The sequence below is a fragment of the Pelodiscus sinensis genome, chromosome 7, assembly GCF_052426305.1.
Source record: "Pelodiscus sinensis isolate ZL-2025 chromosome 7, ASM5242630v1, whole genome shotgun sequence".
In the NCBI taxonomy this organism is placed as follows: Eukaryota; Metazoa; Chordata; order Testudines; family Trionychidae; genus Pelodiscus; species Pelodiscus sinensis.
The window spans coordinates 42,805,629-42,825,330 of NC_143058.1; the positions used below are offsets into that span (position 1 = coordinate 42,805,629).

A 19,702-nucleotide genomic window follows, 5' to 3' on the forward strand; every position below is an offset into this window, starting at 1 on the left:
GTAGCCGTGTTAGTCTGGTATAGCTGAAACAAAATACAGGACTATGTAGCACTTTAAAGACTAACAAGATGGTTAAAAGATCTGAGGAAGTGGGTCTGGCCCACGAAAGCTCATCATCTAATAAACCATCTTGTTAGTCTTTAAAGTGCTACATAGTCCTGTATTTTGTTTCTGCATTTAAAGTGTTATTAGGAGGTAGGCAGCCTGGCTCAGTTCTGTCTCATGCTGGCTTCAGGAGCTCAAACACCTCCACACTCAAAGAGGGGCTGCTGCCACCCCTGCATGAGAGGCAGCAGCACAGGGCGACAGGCAGCCAGTCCATAAGGGGAGCTGGTTTTTAAACTGGCTCCCGTTGTGGACCAGCTCCTTCCTGGCACCCCATGCTTCTGCCTCTGATACAGAGGCTGCAGCACAGAGTGGCAGAGAACTCCTCAGGAGTGGGGCCAGATTGCACTGGCTACCAGCTCTACCCCCAGAAACTATAGAATAGTCGAGTAACCATAAGAATTCATGAAATTAGACGAAGGTTTCTAACCATTAGAAGAGTGAAGTTCTGGAACAGCCTTCCAAGGGAAGTAGTAGGGGCAAAAGACCTATCCGGCTTCAAGATTAAGCTAGATTGGTTTATGAAGGGGATGGTTTGATGGAATAACATGATCTTGGCAACTAATTGACTTTTCACTATCAGTGGTAAATAGGCCAATGGTGGGATGATAAGAGTTACTATAGAGAACTTTTTCCTGGGTGCCTGGCTGATGAGTCTTGCCCACATGCTCAGGCTTCAGCTGATCGCCATATCTGGCGTCAGGAAGGAATTTTCCTCCAGGGTAGATTGGCAGAGGCCCTGCAGGTTTTTTGACTTCCTCTGTAGCATGGGGCATGAATCACTTGCTGAAGGATTCTCTGCATCTTGGGGTCCTTAAATCATTTGAGGACTTCAATATCTGAGATATAGGTGAGGGGATTATTCTAGGACAGGGTAGGTGAGATTCTGTGGCCTGCATTGTGTAGGGGGTCAGACTTGATGATCATAATGGTCTCTTCTGACCTTAAAGTCTATGAGGTTACTCGACTATCAATTAATCGATATTTGACATCCCTATTTTAGAAACATATTAAACAACTCTGTTCCCTTAGAATCACCGCAACTAAGCAGAATGGCCTTCAATCACATGGTTTAGTGAATGCCAACACATGCTTCCAGTGGCTCTTGCATAAAAGTCATTTCCCTACACTTACCTACCCCCCTTCTTCTTCATGGTTTCATCGAAGAAAGAGAAAGTCTATTATATTTTTAAACAAATGCACCACTTTACTGCTTTCTTCATCTCCACAACAGGTCAGATTTTAAATAAAGTCCTTTCTTGTCAATTGTCAGCTGAGAAACTTTAAAAATGATCTGAAAGGAAAAAAACTGGGCCTCATGTATGTGCCTCTTTATGATGCAAAAGGATAATATAAAGGTTATCCTATGCCGCAAACAGATTTTTTTTCCCTTCTTGTTTTTTACATTAGAAATTTTTGTCTTGTCTAGCACAAAGGATTCTACTCCTTATCTACATTAGGATACTTTGCGGTTACAAACTTTTGTTGGCAGTAACAACACTGTAAACAGGAAACAAGAGTTTCTTCTACCAGGTTGGTCTACACTAAGAAAAGTTTAAAATTTTCAGCTTTTACTATCACTTGTTCACTTCATCAGGGACGCAATGATGGATGCACTAGATGAGCAGCTGATGGAAATTTCCCAAAAAGTAAAGTTTAGAATAGACAAGGCCTCTGTGAAGTGACTGTACCACAGCAGTTAAGAGACCTAGTAAGTGAGAGGAGACGGTTTGTCAGATTCTCAAACTTTATTTTTATACTGGAACAAAATAAATTGTGCATTCGAATAGAAGTAAACGCTCAAATCAAAATGAGCATTTAAACACAAGTATTTTAAAACAATATATCTTTTACTTAGCTGTTTTGGCTTAAAAGGGGAAGGGATAGCCTACAATTCCCTGAAAAATGTACAAGAAATATATTTCAAGGCAAAGTTACACTGTCTATATTATTCTTTACATCGCACATAAGTAGCTAGAAGAGAAATTAATCTCAAGACACATACTAAAAATTTCCTAGAATAATTTCAATAATAATGGAAATTGATAAAACGATTGTTTTAAAATGCAAACCATTCATTCAATCAGAAGATCTTCTGTAACAGTTAATTACATTAACATCTAAGCACTGTAAGGAATGCAGCTGCCCCTTCACTGTTTCAAATGTCGGTGATAGCCTCAGCTATTGCAGGGAACATCTCTATAGATATAAAATGTTTCCTGTGGGATGACAGAGTGATGTCATCTGCTTACTCACGCCACTGCTCACCTCCATCCTCAGCCGCTTGCTGTGGCCAGTCTCAGAGCCATCCCCTCAGGGCATGAGCTACTCCAACTCTGGCTCCCGCTTCACACCTCGGGGGACTGCGCCACTGGGGAGGAGTTGCTGCTGCTGGGGCTGGGTCCCCTCCACCATCCAAGCCTGATTCCCCTGCTGCCCCATGTCCCCTGGGGGAGCTGCCTCCTAAGCTGCAGCTGCAGATGGGCGAGAGGGTCCCTGCCTGACATGATCGCATAGGGGTACTGCAGGCCTGGCCCTGGCAGGGCGAGGGTGCACGCTGCGGGGGCTGAGAGCAGAGTTAATCCCACGGCAGCCACTCAGCCAAACTACTCAGGCCCTGACTTCGGCCGGACACGGGGGAGGAGACAGTGGCAGCAGCAGCCGGGGGAGAGGGAGAGAGCCGAAACTCCTCGGTTATCTCCCGAAATACCAGCTAGAGAGCCAAGGCAAAGCAACTCCACTTGACAAGCTTTAGGAATGTGGAGGGATGGAGTCTCTGCAACCTTCGGAAATGAGGGAGGGCAGGGCCACATGCGGGTTTGGAGCACCCTGAACCTGCTCACCCAAGCCCTAGGGCAGCAGCAAATCCATGCCTGGCTTAGGTGCCCAGGGGGCGGGGAGGGGGGGAGGTTAAGAGTTAAGCGTGTCTGCAGCAGGGCAGGCTCAGGGTATAAGCACCACCTCCCAAGCCGAGACTCCACATTCCCGCCCCCTCACACATTGCCCTGCTGAAACCCCACACCCCCAGCCCTCCGAACACTCCCTCCGCTAAGACCCTGCGTCCCAGGCCCCTCACACACTGCCCTTCGAAGACCCCACCCCCTGCATCCTCAGCTGAGAATACTACCTCTGCTGAGACCCTGTACCTCCAGTTCCCTCATACATCCCATCCACCAAGACCCTGCACCTCCAGTCCCTTCACTCATCCTTTCCAACAAGACCCCACATCCCCAGCTCACTCCCACACCTTCCCCCCAGCCAGACACCTATTCTCAACCTGCTCCTGCACCCTCCCCTGCTTGTGCCCCTTCCCCTTGAGCAGTTCAGTATTGTCTGCAAACTCTGCCACCTCACTGTTTACCCTTTCTCCAGATCATTTATGAATATGTTGAATAGGATTGGTCCTAGGTCTGACCCTTGGGGAACACCACTAGTTACCCCTCTCCATTCTGAAAATTTACCATTTATTCCTACCCTTTGTTTCCTGTCTTTTAACCAATTCTCAATCATGAAAAGATCTTCCCTTTTATCCCATGACAACTTAATTTACATAAGAGGCTTTGGTGAGGGACCTTGTCAAAGGCTTTCTGGAAATCTCAGTACACTATATCTACTGGATCCCCCTTGTCCATGTTTGTTGACCCCCTTCAAAGAACTCTAATAGATTAATAAGACATGATTTCCCTTTGCAGAAACCATGTTGACTTTTGCCCAACAAATTATGTTCTTCTATGTGTCTGACAATTTTATTCTTTACTATTGTTTCAACTAATTTACCCGGTACTGGCGTTAGACTTACTGGTCTGTAATTCCCGGGATCACCTCTAGAATCCTTTTTAAATATTGGCATTACATTAGCTATCTTCCAGTCATTGAGTACAGATTTTTCCAATCCAAAAAATAGCAAACACCCATTTAAAAAAGTTCTCTATCTTTTAGTTACAGAAGGTCTTGCAAGAAGGCTTTATATTTAAAGCTCCCAAATCATTCCTCCTTCCCAAGTCATTTCTAGGGCAGTCATGCCTTATGGATCACTCCAGTAAAGGGAAGGAACATGTGCCACTACATCACCTTTATAGATAAACCCCAGAAGCCTCACACTTGGCTCCAATTTCCTTTTAATCAGTTGATTTTCTGTCCTCTCAGTTGCCAGAGTCCAAGTTTGCTGATTGTCCACCAAGAAGTCTAAAAACCTTCACTAGCAGCCCAGACTAGTAAATACCCTTGGCTGGAAAAATCAGGCAACCAAGGCAAACAGTATTTTAAATTAGCAAATTTGATCTTTAGAATTAATTCACATAGTTTGAATGCCAGTTCAACAGGCCTATCCGGTGATTAGAACAAGTAAATTATCCAAGTATTAATTCAGAGACAGGACAAGAACCAACCACAATGACAAAACACAAAAGAGTAAATGAGCAAGAGGCAAATGAACAATGCTCTAGCTCCTGGCTTATATATTTGCATTTAAAGGAGATATTATTACCGTCTTTTAGCGAATATAACCCACGGGTTATATTCATTTTTACAAACCCCACACTCCTCCCCACTCCCTCCGCGGGGTATACTCGTGTGCGGGGTATACTGGCGTGTTTTTTTGGTTTTGGGGTTTTTTAAACAGAAGTACCGGGAAGGAGCCCGGAGCCCTGTTCTGAGCAGCGGGTGGCCCGCGCCGCGGATCACCACAACTTCCCCCTCCCTCCGCAGCCTCCTTTGTACCCCTCTTGCAACCTCCCGCGCTCCCTGGCCCCACTCACCTGCGCACAGGAGCAGGGCCAGGGTATGGTGCTTGTTGCTCCTGCGCGATCCAGCCAGGCACCCTCCCCTGCCTGCAGCCGCCGCCGCACGCCAGCGCCATTGTGCGCTCACTTGTTGCTCCTGGGCCAGTGCCCGCGCCGCCACCCCGAGCCATGCCCCAGCCCAGGAACAACAATTGAGCGCACAGCAGGCGGCAGCTGCAGGCAGGGGAGGGTGCCCGGCTGGATCACGCAGGATCACCAAGCCAGCTCGCAGCAGGGCCAGCGTGTGGAGGCTGCAAGCAGAGGAGGACGCCCGGCTGGATCGCTCCCCCGCCTGGAGGCTGTCAGCTGTGCAGGAACCAGGGCGGGGAGTGGCTGGCTACTCCCCCCTCCACACACACACCCCATAAATATACCCCCGGCATAGTCTTGTATACCCCGCGGGTTATACTTGTGTGCAGGGTATACAAGATTTTTTTTTTTTTACCGAAATAGCAAAAACAGTAGAGTATATTTGGGTGCCGTTTATATTTGGGTGTGGGTATATTCGCTAAAATACGGTAGTTCAAATGGACCACCAAAATAATAAAATAGGCCCTGCTCTCAAGTACTTTTTCCTTTATGTCAGATAGTTACTAGAGACTTCTGAGTTTCCACCATCCCTGTCCTAAAAAAGTTACCTCAAAGGCTTAAAGAAAGACATGATATTTCAATGAATCCCCGAGTTGCCTAAATGAGTAACAATTAATAACTATCATGATTGTGTTTTGAACAAGAATACAGTATACTTATCCACTGGGAATGCACTGAGACTACCATACATTTCACTAAGGTGAAACAGCTTCTGAGAAGTAACAATTATGGCTGGATTCAAGTCAAAGTCAAGCTGCATCAGAGCCAAGTCATCTATTTCACGCGACTTATCCCCCAACTATTCTAATCCTCCCCTATGAAGATCTGTTGGATAGAAAAATGCCACTCAGGATAATAATGGAGCAAGAAACTGAAAACCTTAAAACCACAAATTTCAACTGGAATAAGAAAAGTAACTGTGGAGGTACACTAATGAGAAAAATTGCTGCGGTTCTGAATAAATGTCACAATGGCAACAGCTAAATGTAGCTATGCAAAATTATTTTATACATTTAAAAGCTCAGATATAGAATCTACTTGCCTGTCCCTACTCAAGACTGATAATTGGGAAAAAGATACATTTTATTCGCCAGTTAAAAACCATCACTTGCCTCAGGCATAGAGCACTGTAAGGCTGTCTAAGCTTGTCTAAATGGCACCACAGTGCAGATTACAATGCGTGAACTGTAGCAAGGGCTGAAGTGCACTGTAATGGACCTGTGTAGACCTTGTTAGTATGAACTAAATGATACCTGGCTTGTGTTAATGTAGTCCTGTTTGAAACATGAACTAGAAACCTTCTAGTTTGCACTAGTGGGATCTACACAGAGCAGATACAGTACAAAATTTTAGTATGCATTGCAATTCATGCCCTCATAGTTTGCACTTCAGGGCTGTGCCGACAAGCTCTCAATTTCATGTGTTCAAGCAAATATAATTTGACTAAATACATGTAATACTCAACTGATTTGCTATAATTCAAAGATATTTTTTTTAGCATACCTTGGCTGCTTTCACTCTGGTTCTCTGCTTTTCTTTTTCTTCCCCTGGAAGGTTCTGATTGTTTTTTCTCCGGAGTCTATAAAAAGCAAATTAATATCTTTAAATGCATAAGAATCTGATCTACCAAATAGCTCTACTCATTTATATTACTGTTGCATGCAGTAAATATAAAACCTCTTTCATAAAATATGGTCTCAACTCAGCAGGAATATCATTTCAGATTTTAACTTAAGGACAAAGATGACAATGAGTATTAATTCTTGTAGTCTCTCCTTTCTTAAGGTTGCTTGTTATATGTACAGTAGAACCTCAGAGTTACAAACACCTTGGGGCATGGAGGTTATTCAGAACTCTGAAATGTTTGTAACTATGAACATAATGTTATGGTGAGTCTTTCAAAAGTTCACAAATGACCCTTGACTTAACACATCTTTGCAATTATTATGCAGAAGAAAAAAATATGTATATTAATTATCATAATTTAAATAAAATAAGCACAGAAACAATTTTCTAACCACGTTATTTTCTTTTAAACATTCCCTTTATTTTTTAATAATTTATGCTTAACACCATACTCTATTTCCTTTTTTGGGGGAGCTGACAAAGGTGGAAGGGCTTCTGATTCTGCCTGATTGCATGCTTCCAGTTCCAAATGAGGCATGTGGTTGACCGGTCAATTCTAAAAGTCCAACATTCTACTGTAGTTTTAAATTATATACTAAAGTCTTCAGGTCAAACTCTATTCTTTACTACATTTGTATGCTGCCCAGCTGAAAGGGTCCACAAGTCCTGGCTGACAGCTCTGGGCACTATTGACTTCATATACCACATAGTTTTGGTCTAAGAATAAAAGTCTGTCAAAACTATTTTTACAACGTATCTTTCTACAGGAACATGATGCTTACAAATGTTTCTCTATATTGTGTTTGTTGAGTGATAAGTTTATCTTAAGCTATGCTCAGTCTCAATGAACATTGTGTATATAAAGCAAGCTAAAGTGATAAACTGGCAAAATTTAGTCAAGTACAGATGATATTAAAACGTATGTTTTTCCTCTCTTCCATCCTTTTCTGCTTTTAATTTTTTTGGGAACTAGTTAAGTGATTTTTATTCTCAAACTTATTATTTGATTATTAGCATTTTAATATAGTGTCTTAAATAGCCAATGTAAATGCCTCATCTAAATTTTAAAACTATGCAGTTTTTACAGCTATTAAATATGTCTACAAAATTACATTAAATTTCCCCAAAAGTTGCTCTTCCAATTGCAGAACAACTGTAAACTTTCTCATCTATAAAACTCTATAGGAATTTAATTTTTATTTTGACAAATCAAAACTCCAGTAAATTGTGAAAAAATACAAGTTGAATTTCTCTTGTCCGGGACTCTCTGGCCTGGCAACTAGGGATGTTAAAGGGTTAACTGAATAGTCAATTAGCCTCATGAATTCTTATCGGTTACTCAACTATGCTTTAGTCCCCAGGGTTGGGGCTGGCTACCTCCTAATACACTTTAAAGAGAAAAATACATGTGGTCTAAAGCATTAACTAATAAACTTTTGCTTAATGGTTAATCTGTTAATCAACTACACTATTACATGGGAAGGGGAAGGGGATAGGTTTAGAAGATAAAATAAAAAGAGAACAAGTTAAAAATCACTTAGAAAAGTTAGATGTCTTCAAGGAACCAGGGCCTGATGAAATGCACCCTAGAATACTCAAGGAGCTGATAGAGGAGGTATGTGAGCCTTTAGCTATCATCTTTGGAAAATCATGGAAGACAGGAGAGATTCCAGGACACTGGAAAAGGGCAAATATAGTGCCCATCTATACAAAGGGAAATAAGAACAACCAAGGAAACTACAGACCAGTCAGTTTAACATCTGTGCCAGGAAAGATAATGGAGCAAGTAATTAAGAAAATCATCTGCAAACACTTGGAAGATAAGGTGATAGGGAACAGCCAGCATGGATTTGTAAAGTACAAATCATGTCAAACCAGTTTGATAGCTTTCTTTGATAGGATAACTAGTCTTGTGGATAAGGAAGAAGCGGTGGATATGGTATACCTAGACTTTAGTAAGGAATTTGATATGGTCTTGCATGATATTCTTATCAATAAACTAGGCAAATACAACTTAGATGGGGCTACTATAAGGTGAGTGCATAACTGGCTGGATAACTGTACTCAGAGAGTAGTTATTAACGGTTCACAATCCTGCTGGAAAGGAACAACAAGTGGGGTTCCACAGTGGTCTGTTTTGGGACTGGTTCTGTTCAATATCTTCATCAACTATTTAAATATCGGCATAGAGAGTATGCTTATTAAGTTTGCAGATGATATCAAATTGGGAGGGGTTGCAACTGCTTTGGAGGAAAGGGTCATAATTCAAAATGATCTGGACAAATTGGAGAAATGGTCTGAGGTAAACAGGATGAAAGTTAATAAGGACATATGCAAAGTATTCCACTTAGGAAGGAACAATCAGTTTTACACATACAGAACAGGAAGCGACTGTCTAGGAAGGAGTACAGCAGAAAAGGATCTAAGGGTCATAGTGGACCACAAGCTAAATATAAGTCAACAGTGTGACGCTTTTGCCAAAAAAGCAATCATGATTCTAGGATGCATTAACAGGTGTGTTGTGAGCAAGACACGAGAAGTCATTCTTCCACTCTACTCTGCACTGATTAGGCCTCAGTTGGAGTATTGTGTCCAGTTCTGGGCACCACATTTCAAGAACGAGGTGGAGAAATTGGAGAATGATTAAAGGTCTAGAAAACATGACCTATGAAGGAAGACTGAAAGAACTGGGCTTGTTTAGTTTGGAAACAAGAGGGGACATGACAGCAGTTTTCTGGTATCTGAAAGGGTATCACAAGGAGGAGGGAGAAAAATTGTTTTTCCTGGCCTCTGAGGATAGAACAAGCAGCAATGGGCTTAAACTGCAGCAAGGGAGGTTAAACACTGGAATAAATTGCTTAGGGAGGTTGAGGAATCTCCATCTTTGAAGATATTTAAGAGTAGGTTAGATGAATGTCTATCAGGGACCGTCTAGACAGTACTGCCCTACCATGAGGGCAGGGGCCTGGATTTGATGACCTCTCGAGGTCTCTTCCAGTCTTAGTATTCTATGATTCTATCCCTACTGACAACATCCAAGGTCTGGCAGCCTCTGGCCCAGGGAGTCCTGGGAGGCTGGTGGCAGGGAGCAAATCTGTCCTCCGATCAAACGCTGAATACATTAAATGTGAACACAATCTAAGTAAAGTCATTCACATGTTAAAAGGACACTGAAATACAGACATAGTTTTCAGGAACAAACATTCAGTAAAATTATTGACTATTTTGTATCAAATACAAGAAATACAGTATTTTCTAAGTTATCTTTACATTGTAGCACCAAATCTGCAATTTGATCTGCATAGGTGGAATCCAACCAAAATTAACTGAAGACCAACCATGCAGATCAGAACGTATATTTGCAAGGTATCTCTATTAAAATTCAGCCATTCAAAAATTGCAGGTTTTAATTCTAGTATCAGTGAATTAGAATGTTATAATTAATCCTTTTCTAATATTTTTCATCCTTATTTAACATACAAAAGATAAATAAACACTGGCAAAATTAAGCAAAATTTTGCCATGCTTTGAGAAATTAAAGCATCAAACACAACTTATTTTTATACATCACTTTACCACTAACAAAGCGCAGTGATTATATCAGTACAGTATCATAGCTTGATAATAAACTAACAGTCTTACTACATAAACTCATTTTAGTGTTGCATTTCTCAGGAAGATTTAAATTTCTACATTATTTTTCAAAACCTGTTGCAATACAGCTCAAGTCTCAACAACATAAAAGGAAGCACTGATCACGTGCTAACTATATCTTCAAGTTCCTACAATACCTTTCATATGTCAAATTATCTACCATAACTAATTCTCTATTACCACACCATTTCAAAAGCCCTTGAATGTAACATTAAAAGTTTAAATTTATTGTCTTAAAAGATTACATTTAGTGTGAAAATAAGCCAGATGTTATTTCAAGGAGTAAAATGTTCTCATTATCATATCTGGCATAGCTACAAACTCATTGAAAAGAAGATCACACCTTTAGAAAAATGGGTCAAAAAAGCACATTCTTTTATTTAGTGCCACAATTCTTCTGATTGCTCATTGAAAATGTAAAGATACTTAAATCTATTTTTTAATGAAATCATCACAGCTGCAAATACACAAAGCCGTGGCATGGCAGAATTCCAGAAATCATCTTTCAGAGAACTTGGAAGGAACCTGCAGCAGCTGACATAAAGCAGTGAATAGTTCTGCATAGAGCCTTTTTAAAAATTAATGTGTGGTTATTTATTTGGGGGGAATTTTTTGTTAGTTGTTTTTAAGAATCTCATATGCAAGGTATTTTACAATTTAAAAATAATCTCTTTAGGTTTGGACATATGCCCTTGTGGCACTATACTTTGACTCAGAGATCGGGGCTGAATTGCCACTTCTGGCACAGACTTCCTATGTGACCTTGGGTAAATCACTTACTCTTTGTGTCTCAATTCACTATATGTAAATTGAGGATAACAGACCTGCCTGCTTCACAAGTGTTCTGAGCATAAATTCATTAGTGTTTGTGAGGCATTCAAACAATCTATGGCAGCCAGTTCTGGCAACCACATTAAATAAACATGATTGCACCGTAACTCCCTTCTGACAAGAAAAAGTTACTCTCAAGAGGATCATGGGATGTGAAAGCCAGAGCCCCACTAACCTGGATAGTAGGGGGATCGAACCAAAGCCTTAGGGCTTCAGCACGTAACCTGAGCCCCATTGCCCAGGGCTGAAGCTCTCAGAAATCTGCTTCAGCCCCAAGCAATGTGGCTCAAGCATTAGCTTGGGCCCTGGGCCACAGCAAGTCTAATGCCAGCCCCGATGACCATTTTAAAACATGTTTACAATCCACTCCGGGAGCCTGATTCACAAGTTGTGAATCACTGATCTATGGGGTTGGAGGTCATACAAGGTCCATGCAAGAGGCACCACCCTGATATAGGACCATGTTTTTCTTTCATAGAATTGTAACAATGTAGTCTAAGTTCCATCACGCAATGGAACACTTCCAAAGTCGTCTCTCAACTTCCAGCAAACACCACTGCAATGCTACTCAAAGACAGCTACCAGGCTGCAACACTAATTTCTCTTTATAGCTGTTAATAATTCTCCAAGTAGTTCTATTAAAAAGTTAATTAGGCACTTCTACATCTAACAGTAGCACTAAGTTACTTCCTAGAATTTTTCTAAAAATTCCCTTTAAGATTAACTAGAAGAAAGATAAACAGATTTAAAGAAATTTTCTATTTGAGAAACTGAGATACTACCCATGTAGATCATACTCCATGTTTCAGACAATGCAAAATCTTCAACATGCAATAATAGTTAGAAAAAGCATTTTAAAATAGCAACTTCTTACCTGTCAGTACTCTGGAATTAACACAATCTCTCTCAGGAGCGTCAAACAAAATAAACAAAGGTAAGAGTTATATCTATGCTACCCTCCAATTCAGGGGTGGGCAAAAGAGCCTCTGTAGGTCAGATATAGCCCACCAAGTGGTTTGATCTGGCCCGCAGAAGCCCTGCCACTCCTCTGCCCGCGCACAAAAGTTTCCTCTGCCCTGCCTCCACCCTGCAAGGAGAGCATGGCACTTAAAAATGCCACGCGCTCCTGTCAGGGCACGAGGAGACTTCACGTGGTCTCCCACCTTCAGGCCAATCAGGGCCTGGAGTAGCACACAAAGTTTCCTCCGCTCCACCTTGCCCCTGCTTAGAAGTGCCACGTGCTCCTGGCAGGGTAGGAGGAGACATTGTGCACTCCCCTGCCCCAAGCCCTGACTGGCCATCAGGCAGAAGGGGAAGCATGCAAAGTCTCCTCCCACCACCAGGTGCATGGGTGCCTAGGGGGAACCTCTGGGTCAAAGACTTGAGCACTCCGCCACCTCCAGACAAATCATGGTCCATGGATGGAGAAGCAGGGAAATATCCTGGCCCCGCCCAGAGGTTCCCTCTAGGTGCCCATCACCTGGTGATAGCTACAAGGAATGCAACCTTCGTGGAGAGTATGGACATGAAGTAAGTAGCTAAAGGCTCATGGTGGGGGAGGTGACTTGTTAGTGCAAAGAAATCAAAGTTCAGGTCCCATTGGGGCATGAACTTTTGAAGTGACATGATGTAAAGATTCTTATGAGGCTCTTCCAAAATCAGCTGGTGACTGGGTGTGAAAAGAGAGTGACCTTAAGTAGGAGAACGGAAGTGATTACTGTTAGGTGGATTCATAGGAAGTTAACAGAGACCAGATGTCTTTAAAGACAAGATATAGCTTAAGATGAGGCAAGTGTCTGCAGATTCTGGTATAATGCTTCTTAGCTATATCCAGGAGAAGCAGCATCTCCATTTAGCCAGAAAACACTTGCTAGTGGAATCCTTTCTGCTATTAGAGACGATGCCCCACATGGCCGTAGAGCATTCATGTTCTAGGGCAATGCCCATCCAAATACCAGTCCTGAGATGGAACAGTCATGGACTGGGGTATCTTATCTTTCCATTGCCCTGAGGCAGGATGTCAGTAACCTGGAGCTACTGTAGAGCAAACACATGCACACGTGCTGTTGATCTAAGAAGTGAACATCTATGGTTAGAGTTCCCCATTGTGTGAAAATGTCATTTAGCACCTTGTTGTGGAGTTTCCCCTTGCTGTCAACCACACATTTTCTGCCGAGAGTCTATGAACATAATCTGCTGTCTCGGAGAGCAAGCTGAGAATAGAGTGATCTGATTTGTGATGCATCAGTTCCAGAGACTGCTTCTGCACATAGGGAGACAAGACTTGGCTCCTTCTTGCTTGTTGTTGTACAATACAGTCCATAATATTGTCTGACATTACCAGGATATGGTGAGCAGATGAATAGAAGACAGAAATCATATACCTTTCTTACTGCTTGAAGTTCCAGGACACTGATGTACAGTCTGTACTCTTGAGATATCCATGTTCCTTTTGTCATGCAGTTGTCTATATGGTCTCCACAGCATATTAGGGCTGAATTGGTAATAATAGTTTTGTCCAGAGAAGAGGGGAGAATGGGGACACCCACGCATACATGGTAAGGATATGTTCACCATAGCAGGGAAGACCATACTTGGTGGGAACAGTGAGCTAAAGGCTCACAGTATTATGACTTGGTGAGCATATTGACCACTGCCGTCCCTGAGAACAAGGAAGGTGCAGTTTTGTGAACATATAGTGATGTGAGTGCAGGAAGCCATGTGGTCAACTAGAAACAGATGTGTCTTGGTCATTATACAAAGGTTGCTCCTGATGCAAGCTATTATCTCCTGTCTGTGGGCAAGTACACCCAGGAAGTGATTAAATTCAAGATTACCCTAAAGAGAACAAGAATGGAATTTTCAATATTTACACTGACTCCCAAGTGAGGAGAAGAGCAAGAAGCATTAGAGAGATGGATGCCTAGGCCCCTTAGAAGGATCAGGAGGCAAGGAGCCAGAGTCAAAGTATGGGGGGAAAAAAAGGCCATAATGTATGACCTAAACTGCCACCACTGATAACACGTTGGTAAAAACCTTGGGGGCAGTAGTTGTCCAAAAGGGTAATATTTTGTATTAGAAATGATAGCGTTCTCATCCTAAATCTGAGAAAATGTCTGTGGGGCAGGGTGAGTCTCGATGTGGAAGTAGGAATCCTCTATACTGAGAGCCATGAACGACATCCCTTTTTCTAAAAATGGAATTATTGCTGCCAATGTGACCTTGAAAAATTTGAGTTTACAAATGAAGAGGTTGACACGATGCAGGTAGAGGATTGATCTCCATTCCCTTTTTTTTCTTGAGTTTTAAGAAGTTGGCTGAGTAAAAACCTGTTCCCAGATTTCTGGAGGAACGTGTTCTGCTGCTCCTTGCTGCAGTGTGGAACTGACCTCTTGAGTGAGATTACTGTCATGAACGTAGTCCCCAAAAGGTGGATAGGGAGTTCTGGTGAAGGTAGCATTACAAACTCCATCATATAGCCATAGTGGATGAAGTTCAGCTCTCACTTGTTCATTGCTATTGCACTTCAGTTGTTACAAAGAGAATGCGAGGCAACCCGTGAATGAAGCAGTGAGGCTGTCCGGTGTTAGGCTCAGTCAGTTGTGGCTCTTAAGCTCATGTTAAAAATATCTTCTGGTCAGGGAGTGGGAACTGAGATGGAACGAGTGGGAAGAGAGACTTATGAACCATTTGATTTTTCTGTGGTGGTTCACAGGGTCTCTGATGGCAAAAGTGTTGAGATCTATATAGCAATGCGGTGGACTGATGATAAAAATGTCTCTTGGGACAGTTGTGTAGATGCCTAGCAAGCAAAGGCTATCTCCAGAGTCTTTTAGGATGTGTTGGACTTCATCCATCTTCTGATCAAAGAGGTGAGATCCATTGTGTTCAGGATTCCTGGGGAAGTCCAGAGGCATAAAGGCAAGACTTCCTTTGCATAACAATGGCTATAGCCATGGATCTAAATCGGCTACATCAGCTGCAGATTGGAGGGCAGTTCTTTATGTTCCTCAATGAGAACTTGAAAATGAGTATGATTCTGCTGTGGGAGGCTGTTGGTGAATTCCTCAAATATGGCATAGATCAGGAAAATCATAATTAGCCAGTAGTGCTTGATGATTGGCTATCATGAACTACAAACTGCAGAACAAGAAAACATTCCTCCCTAGTAAATCTAGGGGTTTCTCTTCTCTACTTTAAGTCATCTAAGGAGGAAGGGGACATTGACGTCAATGCTTCATACAAAGATGATGATGGTACTTCTAGCTGATTCTGGTGAAATCACCAGAATCAGTGTAGTAATCCTCCTAGTCATGAGATCCAGGGGCAAGTTCAGCAATTTTCTCGGAAGGAAAACAGGTGGAGACTCCCTGGAAGAAGAGATGAACTCTGAAGGGCAATATTCGTACCAGGGCCCTCAGTGCCAACAGGTGTGATTGAAAGGTGGTCATGGAGGACAGTGGCTCTGGGCCAGGTGAGACAAGGGTTGCTCCAGAGACATGCAGGTCTCCTGGGAAATAGATAACAGTGGTATGGAAGAAGTGGTTCTTCTGATGGTTCTGAAACTCATGAGGAAGAAAAGGCTCATTTGGGTTTCAGTGATGGTCAGTGCCATTTGAGGGGTTTATATTGCATGGGGGAGAGGTGATCAACAGGTTCTGTAATGCAAGAAGAACTCCCAGAGGAGATATGGGTCCCTTGGAAACAGAAGGTCCCAATAGAGGGTGAGATCATCCTGTGGTACAGGCTCAGATCAGAATCTTCCAAGTGTAAGAAGGACACTTTCTGTCCTGGTCATTGGTGCCAGCGCGGAAGATGGTATCTGGCAACAGTCAGTCTTCACCAGTGACAGAGGGTCCTAGATCTTGAGAGGAGATGGTGGTATTGACGGAACACAACCCGGAGCCTAATGTTTCTGGGACTTAAGACATATTGAGCCCACACAGGCACAGCTGGTGGATAAGAGGCCTGATTTTTAGAGGAAGACATAGTTCCATGCTTATGAGAATGCTTCCTAACTTCCCAAGTAGGCCCTGCAGCAGGATTTGTGGGGGTGGATTCTCCAAGACAGGAGTCAGACTTTGCTGCGGGAGGCTGATTCAGGATGATACATTGGAGATTCCCTAGCCTGGATTCGATAAGGACCTCATGGCCATCCCCAGGAGATACTTGTGATAGCAAAATACCCACTATTTCAGGAATAACTGAGGTAAGACTGGCAAATTCTGTACCAAATTGCAATGTGAGCTTCCTTTAAGTCAGGAGCAGGCAAGAGGTGGCTAGCAAGCCAAATCCTGCCCACCAAGCCGGCCCATGGCCACCTCGCTGGTATCCTCACTACACAGCAGCTCCTGCTGTTTTAAATACCTGGCTGCTAATTGCTCTGCAAGCTGAGAAGGGATTGGAGAATTCATCCCACACCCCTTCCTGCACCCCAGTACTCTCTCCCAAGCTCCCTTCTGTACCCCTCTTGCTGTTCCAGACCCCACACATCCTTCATAGAAGCATGGGCTTTGACCACTCACCAAAATCTTGGAGTGCCTCCCTCCCTCATTAAAAATTATTGTCCACCCTTGCTTTAAGCAGTAAAGACAGCACTAATGATCAGGGCTCGACAAATACACTCACCCACTTGCCCATGGCGAGTAGATTTTACCAGCTGGCAAGTGCAGGGGCGGACTGGCCCGGTGGGCCATTTTGACGGGCTGGCCGAAGCCCGCACTACGGGCAGTGCGGCCCCATCTGATCCGCTGGCCGGTGGAGGAGCAGAGCGCCGCCAGGAAGGGGGAAGTTCAGCGATTCTCAGCACCGGGCTGCCTGCATGCAGCTCCAGCGCGAGGAGGCGGGGTGCGAGCCAGAGGGCAGGACCCCAGCAGACGCCAGGATGCTGGCATGACGTAGTGGCGTGACGTCACAGCCGGCGACTGTCGGATTCAAAAAGGCTCCGGCAACCCCTCAAAGTGGAAGGCAGAAGTCAGGTAGGGGAGGGGAAGGGGTTTGGGCTGTGCTGTGCTCTGAAAGAGAGAGGGGAGGGGAGAGGAAAAATATGGGGAAGGGGACTGTGCTGAGAGGAGGGGAGGGGAAGGGGAAAAATATGGGGAAGGGGCTTGTGCTAAGGGGAGGGGAGGAGGTCAGGAGAAGAAGAAAGGGGAAGGCACCAAGGGACAGGGGTACAGGAGAGACAAATGCCAGGGGGCCAAGTGCAGACAATGAGGAAAAGGGCAGGAGGGGAGGTAACAGTGGGAGGGGGGACAGGGTGATACTGGGAGAGGAAAGGGTAAGGGCATTGGGGGCTAGAGGAGGGAGGGGAAGGTGCTGGGAGAATGCTTGAAAGAAGGGGTGGGCATGAGGAAGGCAGGGATGGAGCAAGTCATATGTGAGGGCACAGGGGCATGAGGGTGGTGAGGGGGCGGGTATCAGGGGAAAAAGAGGGCAAAGGAGGCGGGGCAGTGAGAGAGGGGGGAGGCACCAGGAGGGTGCAGGTGCCAGGGGATTCTGGGGGTGAAGCAGAAGGGCAGACACCTGCAGGGGAGGGACCAGCATCAGAGGAGAGAGGCAGGGCAGGTATGTAGAGGGAAGTGTTAGGAGAGAGGATGAGGAGGGGAGCTCGCATGATCAGAGTGGGGCTACTGGAGGAGTGGGCACAGGGGGGAGAGAAGGGCTGGTGGAGGGGGGCAGGTCTCAGGAAGGCTGAGGGCAGTGAGAAGGGCAGGAGTCAGGACAGCAGAGGAGGGTGAGGAGTTGGGGGACAGCAGGCACCAGGGGAGATGATGGAACAAGGGGAGGAGACATGGAAGCAGAGGGAAAAGGTAGAGGTTTATAAGATATTTATTAATAATCTATTAGTAATTACTGTTATTAGGAACTTATGCCATTAAAAAAAACACTGGGGGGGGGGGGGTGGCGAGTCCCATTTTTGTCTGGCGAGTAGGGTTTTCCATAATTTGTCGAGCCCTGCTAATGATTGTGTCTGACCAAGGAGGATCAAAGGTAGAAGACACAGAATGTGAAGACCAGAATTCTAAGCATTATCCGGTACCGAAACATTGGATGAGGAAGAGGGAACAGGGAACTACAAGGAGTTTGAGGGGGGGAAAAGGAGATTCACTCTGCTGAATAAAGAAGGTGAGAACTAACCATAGGGTGAGTAAATTTGCTTTACTATTTGCATTTTTCTTTCTCTTTCAGGTTATTTCAGTAATTTCAGTTACTGGGCCGGTTGGGTTTGTGTGTCTGGGGACCATTCGAATCTTTGAACCCCTGATCATCTTTGTTCAGCCTCAATCAACTTTGTGAGCACCCTCTCCCTGTGTAATTAACAAGGGGGTAGGGCTGACCAACAGGGGGAAATAAGAGACCAGGGGACTGCAAACAGAGGAGTTTGAGAGGACACTGGTAGGACAGAGTCCTAGTACAACCAGTATGGTTAGGAAGGGCTGCATCACCAGTACCAACATTGCTTCTGTTGTCTCCACGTATCCAGACAAGCTGACCATGGATGCTTCTACCCAGATCCTGGTGTGGTTTTCAAGAGACTGAGACCTTTACTTTGCACTCGCAGAAAATCAGGAAGGGAGGACATCCAATGAAAAGTGTCTGCTGATGGAAAAGATCTCAGGAAGCAGGATGAAGAGCTACAGGAGGAGGTGGCTAAGCTAGATAGTCAAGAAACTGATGAGGGAGTTGGGGCTCTGCTTAACAGAGAGGACTACAGCTACAGAACTTGATGGTAAGACTGTTTGTATTATGGTTTATGTACATTGAACCTCTATAATAAAAAGTACTCCTTGGGCTATATTTATACTTTGGAAGACTGTTCGGACTATTGTTCAGACTACAAAAGGGGAAATTGAGACAAGTGTGTCTGCTGTGCTTAGGCCAATTGCAGGAGGGAACTATAAGCAGTACACTCAATGACAGCACTTAGATGAATTCTTACCATAAATATCTCCATCTTAAAGAATAGTAGTTGAGCCCAAATGTGTAACAAATTTTAGCTTTTACCACTACATGAACATTCTATGCTAGATTTTAATCTTATTGTATACAAAAAATACTATTTTCTTTAAGAAGCTTAAATATAAAAGTGTCAGCTACAATAAAACATATTAAAATAGTGTCTTGTTTGCAATAACAATATTGTATTTGTAATTAAGTTTATAACCATACATACCTCTGATTCTTTATCACTTAGAGATCCCAAGCTTCCAAAACTGTGATTAGAACTTTCATTATTTGTTGAGGCCTATTGGAAAAAAAAATACATCACTTACTATGTTATAAAAACAGCTAATAAATTGCAGGATTTGCAACTATGCAAAGTAAGGATAATTAAATTTCAGACTTCAAGACAAAGATCAACTGTAGAGATTATATGACTTGTAAGCAGAATACCAAATTTGACTGACAAATGGTCTGCTCCAGCAAATAGTAAATTCTATATTCTTAATCTCTCTATATATTAAAAAAAAGTTTTCCCTGCAGGACGACAAAGTGATGTCATCATATCACTGTATCCCGCCTGCTTCCTCCCTCTCTCTCCTCTCCCAGCTCGAGCCCAACCTTGATGCTTCCCCTCGCCACTTCAAGCCCCTACTCCCCTTCCTCCATGCCCA

General features: G+C 43.6%; 1 protein-coding gene across 3 annotated transcripts in view; it reads right to left on the reverse strand.

The window, feature by feature from the left end:
* The window catches only part of TLK1 (tousled like kinase 1), a 152,295-nt gene that overhangs the window by 67,157 nt on the left and 65,436 nt on the right, over nt 1-19,702 (reverse strand). For all 3 annotated transcript variants that reach the window (XM_075933612.2, XM_075933614.2, XM_075933613.2), the window contains 2 exons: nt 19,261-19,332; nt 6,480-6,555 (listed from right to left, as the gene is read on the reverse strand). In XM_075933612.2, coding sequence (XP_075789727.1) covers nt 6,480-6,555; nt 19,261-19,332 — 148 coding nt within the window. The remainder of the gene's footprint in view (nt 1-6,479; nt 6,556-19,260; nt 19,333-19,702) is intronic.